The sequence below is a fragment of the Phalacrocorax carbo genome, chromosome 16, assembly GCF_963921805.1.
Source record: "Phalacrocorax carbo chromosome 16, bPhaCar2.1, whole genome shotgun sequence".
NCBI classification, from domain to species: domain Eukaryota; kingdom Metazoa; phylum Chordata; class Aves; order Suliformes; family Phalacrocoracidae; genus Phalacrocorax; species Phalacrocorax carbo.
The window spans coordinates 2,908,625-2,921,549 of record NC_087528.1 but is presented as its reverse complement, the minus strand read 5'-3'; the positions used below and the strand labels follow the sequence as shown (position 1 = coordinate 2,921,549).

The 12,925-nt window shown below is 40.8% G+C and overlaps 1 protein-coding gene across 3 annotated transcripts in view; it reads left to right on the top strand.

The window, feature by feature from the left end:
- SPAG9 (sperm associated antigen 9) overlaps window positions 1–12,925 on the top strand; it is a 67,553-nt gene that overhangs the window by 3,876 nt on the left and 50,752 nt on the right. For all 3 annotated transcript variants that reach the window (XM_064467375.1, XM_064467374.1, XM_064467373.1), the window contains exon 2: window positions 3,163–3,283. In XM_064467375.1, the coding sequence (XP_064323445.1) occupies window positions 3,163–3,283 (121 nt within the window). The remainder of the gene's footprint in view (window positions 1–3,162; window positions 3,284–12,925) is intronic.

The window sequence follows — 12,925 nt, the reverse complement described above, 5'->3', positions numbered from 1 at the left end:
ATTGGAGGTCTTTAAGAACAGGTTAGACAAATGTTTGTCCGAAATGACATAGTTGATACTGCCTGGAGAAAATGGGAAGGATTAAATGGGAGTTGCCAAACATAGTTTACGAAGGTATCACAGGCTCGGATTTCAGCAGTAGGCACATGCAGTAAGGAGGCATGCATCATATCCTGTGCTTATACCTCATTATATCCTAATCAAAATTAGGATCCAGCCATCAACACTGAGCATCGGAGCCCTGAAACAAGATGACCTTTTAAGGACTGGTCTAGCTGTGTCTTCTGTAGTCTTGTGGTATTCAGTCTGATTGTTTTAAAGATGTGTTGGCATCATAGAATCTTTAAGACTGGAAAAGACCTTGAAGGTCATCAAGTCCAACCGCCAACCCAAGACCATCAGGACTTCTAAACCATGTCCCCAGGTGCCACGTCTACATGTTTTTTGGACACAAAGTGTTGAAGTGTTCGAAAGTGTCCCTCAGCTTGTTCCTCAAAAAAAAAACCCAACCCAAAAACCAAACCCAAAAAAAATCCTAACCCAAAAAAATCCCTCACTTCTTCTTAGAGTTGTAAGATACAGATTTGTGGCCCAGACAGGATGTCACTTAAAATAAAAAGAACAGTCTAGCTTTCCTCATATCTGCCTTGTTATTTTGTGTAACCAGTAGCTTGGGTTAAAATAAGAGAATGTCCAGCATCCACGTACTGAGTGGCTAAGATGTTCCTACGTATGTTGCTGCATTTAGTTTAAACAATGCAGATGACGTGCAGTATTTGAATGTGCTGTCGATGTAAATTAAAAAAAAAAAAAAAGCCTTTTACTATGGGTGCTCGGCCTATCCTTGGCTGCTGTGGTGGTTTATCTGACTAGTCCTTCCATCATAGTCATACAGGCTTAGTCAGGATGAGGTGATCCATCTCCCAGGGCTCTGCCTGTATTAATATTGTCACTGGATGGAGAGATGAAGCCAAATAAAAACATTCAAAGCCTCAAGTGCTTGACCTATGATTTGATCAGATAAAGTTTTCAGCAGAGTAAAAAAAACCTGCCCTGTTCTAATTCTAGAAATGCTTTGAAGAGATGTAACTTACATTTTAACTTCAACAAAATTAAGGTAAACTAGTGGAAAATAACCAAATCGTTTAATAAGAAACCACTTATAATAGTTGCAGTTGAAGAACTTGAGAGGAAATACAAAATGATATCTATCTTTAGTTCATGAGTAACAATGACAGTGATGGCTCTGAACGGCTGTTTGTTCAAAAGTATAATTGTCACTGGCCTTTTGCAAGTTATGAGACACATCTGACTTTGGGAAGTCATCAGAGAAGCAAATAAACAAAGATGTTATAGTTTTATAATTTTTCTTTCATGTTTTCCCATGTTTAGTTTAACTAACCATGTTGCTCTTTAGCCCCAGTGCCAGATTTGTGTCAAACTTTGAAGCCCTTTTTAAAAGGGAGTCTGCTGAGGAGCTGCTAGACAGAACTTGAATCCTTCATATAAAAGGGGCAGAAGTCTTGTATCATTTACTACAAAGGAGACATGACACAGTTTAAAGTTTGAATTTTTTTCAGCAAATTAATATTCCCAAACTTTGAGGGGGTAGAAAGACTTTAGCCCATCTGTCTTTTTGACGGGGGAGAACTCATTTTAAATCGCAGAACCCAAAGCAGTGCTACCTGGGCTAGCATCTGCTCTTTCTCAATTGTGTCATGATTCAGCTTCAAGCACAGTCATATGAACACCATGCCCAGTCCTGTGATAGCTGCGGAGGGCTTGTCTCAAAGGAACTCTTGTTCCACTTCATAGATTTTGATGCATTTCTGCGTCTGAAGTAATTTTTAAGCAAAACTTCTGATGGCCCTGATACACTGAAGCTCTTTTCATAGGGATACAAGTTTCTGCTTTTACAAAAGCTATAAAACACATTGGCTAAAACTTAGTAGTAGCTTTGAAAAAGTTGATGTGTGAGCATTTGAAGTCTTCTTCCCATTAAGTTGTCCTAGCGGTACATGGGGAAAAAACTACATTCAAATCACCTATACCGTTACTATTTTTAAGTTGCTGCTTCCTCTGTCTCTCTGCTTCCATGTGGTACCCAGCTGGTGCTTGCTTTCTGACCCTTTAGCTGTCTTGGATGTTTGGTGTTTTTCTCTGCAATGGCTTCTGGTACGCTTTTCCTCCCTGTATGATGAGCCTTCTGTGTAACTTGTGTTTGTGGCCTTGCCTTCTCTTTGCAATGCAGAACAGAGAGTACTCCATGGCCTAAGACATCTTTGGCTGTTAGAAGTATTCTTTGTGCTACCAGTACACGCTGAATTTCTTACGTTTTTGCTTAAGATAAGTAGCAAAAACTATGCTTTAAAAACTGCTATTGTGCTGAATTGGTAACTTTAATGTTCTAAAATGTAAACACTGATACGCATGTCGGTGAACTCCAGAATATTGTGAGACGCACAGTTGGTAAAGCAAGGCAGCAGGAGGTGATGGTGATCAGCACAGTTGTAGAGTGCCCATAAATAGTTTCCTATGCAGTTGACAGATTGTAGGAGGTGATTGTAGGAGGTGGTTAAGTGTTTGGTGAAGACTGTGAGCATTTTATAACTTAGGAAATGATAACAGAAACTGGGTGGGAATGAAAAGATAGCATGTCATTTTGGTTGGCACTATTGCTGGTGTGCCCCTCTGCAGTGTTGTACCTTCATGGCTTACAGGTGAAGGTGTGCTTCACCGACGCTCCATCAGATCTAGGGATACCAAGACTCTCTGCATTCACGTGCAGTGTTGGCAGGCAAGTGTATGAAGTTAGGAAAGAATGAAATAATTCATATTTATGTTAGTCCCAAGCAGGCTCATCTGAAGTAGTTGGCACTTAGTTGGTAGTGATTACACAGAGCAACTTAGGTGGGATGCTTAACTGATGGACACTGGACTAAAATAGTGTCCTTGTTTTGGAAACCTGCTTGCACCCTTCCTTGCTGTGTAGGGCTGCTGTGTTTCCTACATGGTGCTTTTAGTGAAAGCCTTTTTAATATCAGATCTAGGAATGACTGGATATCTGGTCTTTCTCTTCAGAGAAAGAACTTTGCTTAGGCTTTTTAAAAAATATCCATAATTAATTGTTGAATCTAACTTCACTTTTTTTTATTTATTTAGAAATTCATCGAGTTTGAAGATTCTCAAGAACAAGAGAAAAAGGACTTGCAGACCAGAGTGGAAGCACTAGAATCACAAACTCGACAGCTTGAACTAAAAGCAAAAAACTATGCTGATCAAAGTAGGTGAAATATGTTGCTCTCCCTTTAAGTGATAGTTGTACATTTTAAATTCCTTTCTGTAAAACAATAATACATATAGTAAATATCTGTGTTGTCATATTCCTGTATTTTGACAGATAACTAGGTTTAACTCTTGTTCAAGTTTGTTCTCCTTAGAATTGAGGCAAACAAATCAGATACAAGCTTGTGACTCGTAATCTGAATCTTCTGGTATCCTTTTAGACAATGCTGTTTTCATGTTTAGCAACTTTTTCAGAAGATATTTAGAACATGTTCCCTTGTTAGTGATTGTAAAATAAGCTAATATTCTTCCCATTAAACAGTTGTCTGTGCTAAAATTAAACATAATCTTCAGGTTTAGAAGCACTACTGGGATGAGAATACCATTGATGCTGATTCTCATTAGCTTTTGTATAATTTCCGTTGAATTATTTATTTCTCTGAGGCATTTAGTTTTTACAGGAAAGGAGTTAAGGAAGAACACTTCTGCTTTTAGAGGTGGTCTGTGTAATTTACAAAAACTTGTGTAAGTTGTAGAAAAAGATAGCAATGATTGGTTTTCCTGAAATCCTGAAAGTTACCATGTGAATATATTGTAGCTTAGGCATCCTGCTGGACTGCTTCTTATCCTGGTACGTAGTCATTGAATGAAACTCCATCACCAGTTTTTCTGCTTCTAATTGGGTAAAGGGTAGAGGGAAAAAAAAATACTCAAACCCACAGAAATCATCTCATTTCATCTCCCCCACCCTGCAGTCTTAAATTGAAGATGAAAGACCAATGCTACCAGCTATGGATTAATTCTTTTTTGGCTGTGTGTCTGTTAAACACACAAAAAAGGTTATGATTCCTCTTTTCATTTAACCTTTTTAGCACAGTGTAGAAATAATGAGCGATATGAATTAATGTGAATGTTTTGTCAAGCTTCTAAGCTAACTTCTGTTGACATACGGCTAGTGTGTCTGTCAGTTAATATACAGCTTTTATTGCTGGGCCACGCAGAAACGTGAAGTAAGACTGTATCGAGCCTGATAAGGTTGAGATAAGATCAGATTCTAAAAGCAGAGTGCTGGTTGTCAAAATAACCCCTTTTCGCTACTCTTTCTTCCTTTATTTCTACTCGGCCACCTTTCTTGCCCATAATGCAACAAGTTATAGATCTCTTTCCACTTCAGGTATAATAGTCTTCCTGTTAAGTTTAATTTTCAGTGGCATGAGTGACTCTATGGCTGGGTAGAAGCATTAGTGCAGTAGTGTTAACGTTAATGTAGGTGACACGCAGAGCTGAATCCTTCTGAAATTTGAATGGTTTAGAATGCTCTTGGCAAATCTTAGAGGCGTGTGCTGCTTCAGGTCTGTTGCAGTTAAAATATTCTCGGATTCTTTACAGGCAGCAGTGGAGGAACACTTCAAGCAGTCTTTTCTAGTGAAAACCAGGATGATTGATTTCCAGGAGTCTATCTTTATAGATCAAGTCAAGCTAAAATGGATAATTGTAAAGCATATTGTAGAGTCTTGTATCAGAAGTACTGTGATTCTTGTGAATGGAAATGAGTGTCTGTTTAAAGCAGCAGCAGAAGGGAAAAGAAAACATTGGAATGAGAGTTGAGTGGTCAGTTTTGATAACAAAGGACACTGTTTCCAGAAGGCCTGTGCTCTAAGCCCACAGCCCAGACAACTTGTTAATGGGAAACCCTGTACTCTGACAAGATTATGGCATCAAGATTGCATCACATCACATGTGCCATTACTTCTTCTGTTAATACAATAAAAAGTTCAAATTAGTTGCGAAGAAAAGAAAATTGATTTGGATTCCTGGCAACGTGTGTGGCATTACATCTGGAATTTCTCTTATAGAAATTGTGCTTATATGCTGCTGCACATAATGCCATTTTATATTGTTCTATGATTCTGTGTGACATTATTTTTTTTCCTTGAATATTATGCCTTCAAAAAAATATTTAAGCTTTTAATTGCACTGTGCATATATCATACTAATTAAAGTATTTGCATGAGAAAATTGCTCGTGTAGAACCACTGGGTGTTGGCCAGAACTATTTTTTTTGTAAGAAATAGTGTTGTTGAAACAGTTATCGTAACAGCATACGGTTCTGCTGTTGGATCACCGACTCTTAAACAGTTCCAACATCTTTTTATTGGGGAAAAACCTTCTCTGATAGCAAAAATATAACTTTGGGGGAATGAGAGAGCTGTGTTGAACATTGTTTTGCTTGTGATTTGGGTTGATAACTTGTCTGGGACAACATGAAAGACTGTTAGGAAGATTTGACATGCCACTGATGCAGAGCAAGATCAAAGGGGATGTAAACACAGTTGCTGAACACCTAATGGATATTACGCAAGTGAACTGTTTTTAGTGATGTAAATTTCTAGGGTGTGAAAAACCATACTAGTGTACATATTCTTGAAGTAGCCTGACTCTACTGCATTATCTTGTTTTCTGTTTTGTAGGCAAGGTGACTTGTACGTCCTACGATACCAAAGATACCATTGTGTCACTTCAATTCACTGGATGTGGCTACAAGCCTTCTAGTGATAATTCTTTTTCTCTTCTACGTCCTATAATGTAAATTAGTCTGTGGTATTGCCAACTGTTGCCACATCAACATTCAAAATAGTGATATTGTTATCATTGATAATGGGAACTGCAAATTCCCAATCAAAGGACTGGGAAGCTGCCATACGAGGATAGGCTGGGAGAGCTGGGTTTGTTCAGCCTTGAGAAAAGGAGGCTCAGAGGGGATCTCATCCCCACATACCAGTACTTAAGGGGGAGCTACAGAGAAGATGGAGACTCCCTTTTTACATGGAGTCCCATGGAGAGGACAAGGGGGAACGGACACAAGTTGCTCTTGGGGAGATTCCGATTGGACATCAGAGGGAAATTTTTCACAGTGAGGATAGTCACCATTGGAATAATCTCCCCAGGGAAGGGGTTGACCTGGCCATGTTGGACACCTTTAAGAGTCGTCTGGACGGGGTGCTGGGCCATCTTGTTTAGACTCTGCTCTTCCCAGAAAGGTTGGACTAGATGATCCCTGAGGTCCCTTCCAACCTGGCATTCTGTGAAATGCCTGGCACAGAGCAAGTAAGCAAATAAAACGTGGCTTTGCTCTTTTGTGTCAGGGTGTAGAGTCCGAGGTAGCAACATCAGTTTATGATAAGATTAATAGTTTAGGATAGAAAACAGGTAAGACCTGGTCGCATGTGGCACTTCAACTACATGTGGCTCTTGTAGGGTACTTCTTGTGCTATATGTGGTTTTTCTCAAATAAGCAAGGTGTGTGAGGACAAGTTTTGTCCTCTAAAGAGTTTCAACTTGTTCCCTTGAACACCATCCATCCTGAGCGTTTAATGAAGACTAGCTAGCCCTGGGAGAGGGTAGCTTTTAAGTTACATGGTAGGGTTCAGTGTGATTGTATGTGCTTCATCCTGCATGCCAGTTAAAATTGCTCAAGAAGCCATGGTTTTGTTATGTCCTGAATTATAAGGGCTTGTTTTCGCCCTCTTAGTGATCACCACACTAAAAAAGAGAAAAATATTCCTTTGCACTTACCATGTGGGATTACATTCATAGCCACGTATTCACCCAGCTGGGTTGGCATAAAGCTGCCGTTTGAAATTACAGAAGTGAAATAAGCAGGTTATTTTGTGTCAACCAGTTACAGAGTTCCTGTGGTTCACTGACTTTTTCCCCCTGCTTTACAAATTTAAACAGTTGCTGTCAGCTCTCTCCTAGACGCGTGAGCTACCGTACTCTGCTCTTTCATAAGAGGAAATGGAAAGAGGGAGCGATGGCACCGTGACCTGGTGGCACTGCTGAGAGGATTGTGAGCCCCAGTAGATGATGAAATCCTGAATGGTGGGGGCAGATGCACAAGGAGTGACCACTCTTGCATGATATATAGCACTTGGTCCTGGTATTAGGTGGGCTGTGGTGGTTGCCGAAGTCAAGTTTGCTGCCAAAAGATGGTGTGATGTGTTTTATCCTGGGATATCTTGGTAAACCGTACAGCTGCTTAAAGGAGAGCAGGGGCGTAAGGATTTGCCACTTCTATTTGAGTGTGGGAATGTGCTGCAGTGGTGTGGCTCTTCGGCCTGTGACCCGCCTCCTGGTCTCATTTTGCACTGCTGCTCTTCTCTGTAACTTCCCGTGGTTTGCCTCTGCCCCCACGTTGGTGTGCGTTGGCTGTCAGCACTGCCTGCGCAGGGAATGGAGGAAAGGCAGCGTCAGTGCTCCTGGAGCCCTGTGGCTTGTGGAAGTTACAGCAAGTTAAATGCCACAAAGTTCATAGAGATTTGTCTAGGGACGATGTTGGTACAGGCAGAATTTTCAGAAGCTCTTGCTGTTGGTCTTTAGCAAACCCTTACTGAGTGTGAGCAAATGTCTTTTTGGTTTTGTGACTATCCTATGGATTTTTTTTCTTTCCTCAACAGCAGAGGGCACCTCTGAATATTGTGAAGGTGCACCAAGCGTAGAAATGCCAGGTCTTCAAGATATAAAAGTTTAATGCTTACATTCTTCTCTTCTCCTTCCCTTCCAATTCAGTGATGTGTCTGAGGCAGACACCAGTCTTTGATATAATCTTAAACACTTCTTACAAGAGCTTGAATATATCTGACTTTCCCATTATTTCAAGTCTCTGCTGTGGTGGCACCCCTAGCGCTGCTTGGAATCAGTGTTCGGCGTTAGAATGTTTCTCATTTCAACCTTGAATCTGGAAAGCTGGGCACTTGGAGCTGTTAAAAACTTGTAATAGCAATACGCAGCTCGCTTGTCCAGCAACGCGCCGTGGGGGCACATGATACTGCTTTGGATACTGCTCAGTCTCCAGTTACCAAAAGGGGTAAGTGCCTTTCAGCGCACACGTGATGCCCCACTGAATTCTGTGGGGGCTGCGGAGGTTTAATTGATTTCCCTTCCTTGCCTCCCTTTTTGGGAATGTCTGTTCTATTTATTAATTACAGGCTGTAAGTTAATTAAATATTTTGGAGTAAAAGATGACTGTCTTGTATTTTGACTTACCACAGGAATGGAACAGCTTTCGAGTATGCTTTCTGGAGGAATCATTCTCAGAGTAACTTATTAATGAGAGAATCTGAAAACCACGATGTCTGCATGGTTAACGTGCTTTCTGATGGAGGTGGTAGGCTGTGGGAGTTGAAAGATCTGGTTTCTTTTCTGGATCTGCCCAGTGCTAAAGTACAACCAAGGTATCACAATGCGTTTGACAGGACAACCAAGGCACAGATGTATTTCCATACCTCATAACTTTATCAAACCTTAGCTTTGTAATTTATGCTCAAGTTTGGATATATTTGGGGAAAAAACTACTTTGGTAATACAGGCAAAAAAAAACCCAAGAAGCAACTCTTGGTCTTCAGAGCCACAAATGTTGATGCAACTGTTGGGATGATTGTATTTCCCGTGTCAGGTGGCATGGTGCAGCAATTGATATTGCTTGCTGTAGGTTTTATTTGGGATATGAGACAAACGTTTTGGCAGCTGACCTAAAAACACGCAGATTTGTTTTCGTCGGAAGCTAAACAGAACTGTGGCTTTCGCTGGTTTCAAGAGAAAATGCAAGACCCGGTTCTGTTGTGAATCTTCTGCAGACATTAAGTTATTTGGATTTTATTTTCGTCTGGGCTCTCCAGATACAGCATTACTGTAACATGCACCCAGACAGACAACCTCTTGATGTATAATCCGGAGGCATCCAATATCCTGAGATATACCTGCATAGAGCTGTCGCAGCAATTTAACGCAGACCTGTCTGATGAACAAGGAGACTCTGATATGAACTTTCAGCTGTGAAGCTTAATGTGACTTGTGACTTGTATATCTGGGCACATGATGGTGTGAATAACTAAACTGGTATGAAATACATCTCTTGGTAATTCTGTTTCTGGGTATGGATCAACTGTACTGTTTGTTCTAAGGAATAGAGGAAAGGTTTTTTTCATTAGATCCTTGAAAGAAGTTGGAAAGTTGAGGTTTGTTCAGTGGGGGTCTGGATTGCTTCTGCATGTTTTTCAAAGACTGAGAACAGCAGAACTAATCTTATTTCCAACAAAGGAGGAATGGAACAGCTTGGCTTCTTGTATTTCTTGACTAACAAATTTGGAGCTTACTCTTTGCCACTCGTTTCTCAATGCAGCTGTTTCTCATCAACGTTGCTTTGTTCACAAGGCAGGTTCCCCCCATCCTTCCCTACACTGTGCCTCAGGTATCATTTACTAAACTTGAAGAATCTTTCTATAAGGAGAAGTCTGAGCATCAAAGTGCACCAGAGAGGAAGGCTTTGTTTCTGACTAAAGCATTTCTCAGTTACTTTCATGGCAGCTTTATTGTTGTGGAGCTAGAAGAGTACCTGCTGTTTCTACATTGTGTTGTGGGAATCAGTAGTCCACTAGATGGAGCAGAGGGTACAGTTAGCTCAGGAGGTTGCACTAAGTCATGCTACAAGACTGGAGGCTAAAATAAAATGGAGTAGAAAATTAGAGCAGTGATTGGCCTGCTTTAAACTCATCTATTAATACACCTGAACAAAAGTGGTGAGAGGAGGTTGAAATCCATTGGCATATAATTAACTGCTCATGTACTTTTTTGGATTAAGGAGGTATTGTGCTAGCGGTTTAGATGCTGGAGTTTGGTTGTTAGAATAATTCTATTGGTGTAAATGTTGCAGCAATGAAGAAAATGGCTTTAAATGGCTTTTAGAATCTTACATTCCTGAGTTGTCACTGGTTACCTGGCTTAAAAAACAAATCCAGTCTGCTGTAGCTTCTGTGTTCGTGCTGACTTCATGTTGGAGTTTCACAGAAAGTTACTTGCTTCAATAGCCAAATGTGTAAATGAAGCACCCCACTGTTTTCAAAACAGCCAATCAATCAAAACTTTTCTCAGTGAAACATGATTTTGGCCAGAGACTAGGCGAGAAGTTGGTACTGGATCCAAATTATTTTTAACTTGATTTTGAGTAGAAGTTGGCTTGTATATATGCCTGTTCATTTCAATTTCAACCTTTGTGAGGGATATCCTGGCATATGGCTGTCTTAATATTAAATGGCTGTAGCAGAATGTTTAAGGAAGTGGTTTTTTTAAACTTTTATGTCAGGTTTGTGGTGACAAATTAGTGATTTTGTGTGTCTGAGACATAGCGGATACTTGAATAGTCCAGAAGTGTCAGGGATAAGACCATGCAGCTGTGTGTGTTATTTGCTATCAACAGAGCATTCTTGAGAGCTGAATTACTTCATAATTGAAAGTGCCCTTCTCCTTGAACTGAAAATCAGACCTGTAGTTCACAGTGGTAAGAGCTACTTGAAGACGTTGGTCTTGCCAAGGAGTCGAATTTATCGCTTGTTTTACAAATCCGTTTTCTGTGCTGCTTATTTCCAGGTCTTATCGCTTTCAGGGTAAATACTTGTTTGATAGCTTCAGTCCCTGTATCAGTCCATGGTTGATGCGTGCGCTCTTCAGCAACTACTTCATAGGTCGTAAGGTCCTATTGGGTCATGGGATTGATTATGCTTAACTTTGGTATTGGACCTGCTTCTAAGAATGGAGCTGGATGAAAGCTGTTCAAGGAGAGGCTTCAGATAGTCTTAGTGCTAGGAAAGGCTCATTAATGAGCTGGATCTCTGTCCTGGCTTGTGTAGCAGGAACTTGTAATGCCTCTTGAAGGCATCGTACCGGTTGGATTTGGCGTTCTAGCAGGTCTGTTTCTCTTTCTCCCCCTCAGGCTTATCAGCAGTTTGAGGCAGAGGACAACATACAGATGGAGGGTGTTCCAAACTTGGTAAAAGCCGTCAGACTTGGGAGGTAAGCTCTGATTTTTGAACAGGCAGGGTGGGCAGCTCTGCTGCCTAATTCTTTGTAATGCTGTCAGGAGCAGAGTATCCGGCGGCTTCTCTCCAGTTTGCTGTAATATTTAATCTCCCATTTTTAGGCTTGATTGGTTTGATATGAGAGCTTTGATTAGGACTGGTACTTCAGGTCATTGAACATGTTAGGATATTGGCAGTGCTTGAGAAGGTTACAGGTAGGCCTTGGGCATGACTTTGTGGTGGTGTTCCAGTGGGATGCCTTCTCATCAGCCTGAAAATACTAGAATACTTGCATTTTATGCTCATGGTGCTGTGCTGAAAGACCTTTAAAATTTTTTCCATGTAGACTTGCAACCATGAGTAGTGGAACTTTTTAGACGTGTATTATATTTTGCACCTGTAATATCTTGCAATGTAACAAGGATATAATGGCTCTATAGAGACATCTTACAATAGAGACAATGGATATTTTGCTTGTAGGATGTATAGCATCAAACTGATTTTACCATCTACCTGTTAAGAATTTGACATTTTAGTGGAAAAAAGTCTGACTGAAATATTAGAGGAGCTATTTTTTATTGTTACTTAAAAGCCAAATGGATGGGAGCTGTGTCTGGTTGCTGTTTTGCGGACCCACTGTGTGTTGGGCAGTGCCAGTGCCCAGCTCCGTTCCTCCTGGAGGGATGTTATAGGGTCGTGCCAGACTTCCACTCTTTTCTGGGCTGGTGGAATAAAATGGAACTGGCAACAATTTGGTTTTAAATGTACTTCTGGGTGCCAGTGGAAGGCATTTTTTTTTTTGTCTCCTATTTAGTTTCCTGTTACTGCTGATGGGAGTGGAGCTTTAATAGTGAATTAATAAGTTTCTCTAAGGTTTTGGGGCCAGAATCTCATGGCCTTCCTCAAAAGTCTCCTGGGGGTTTTTCGCTAGGTTCAAGTGTCTTCTGTGTTCAAGTCATGAGGAGTATCTGATCTCTTCCACGGTGTGTAACTGGAAAAGGGAAGCATGTTCTGTTGGTTGTTTTGTCAAGATCTTTTCTTTGATGGGAGGTGTATTTAGAACAGATTTCTGGTGTTGTGTGTCATCCTGCGGGTACTGGAAAAGCCTGTTTTGAGGACTGTTAATGTGGTGTCTGTTGTGGGTATATAAAGTCAGTGTACCTCTGCTTAGGGCTGAAACTTCCAGCTGCAGGACTGTAATGGTACACAGCTGGAAATGACTTTCAGAAGGAAGTGCTGAATGTCAATTATGTCATCTTTTAGGGCCTTCGTTTTTTTAACCTTTGTAAGTAACAAGCATAATTATGACATATAATCAAGATATCCTCCTTGACTCTTCAGTACCTGTATCAATGTACATTTGTCTTCTGTGGCTCGATTTAAGGAACTATTTGAAATTGGGCCGTAGAAGGAGAAAATGGAGTGTTTCACTATGGAACCTCAGCCATTGTAAAAGTGTTTGTTGTATCCATAACAGCAGGAAACACTTTTGTGGATTTCATGAAGGTAGGTTATGGGCAGCTATGAAGAAAGAAGCGTGTTTGTAACACCTAATGTGGCGCTCGTTTTCATTAAATGCACTGTCAAGCACTTTTTCCGGAATCCACCAGATAAAATTAATCTCTAGGAGCCAGTATTGGCCGTACTGTCTAGACATGAGCGTAACAACCAATGTCGGGGTGCATTGCCGTGGTTTCTTTGCAGGTTCCTCGTGAGGCCACGTTGAACTGCGACTTCACCATCCAGCACGAAGCGGGGTGTTTCACGGGGGGGGGCAGCAGGGGCGC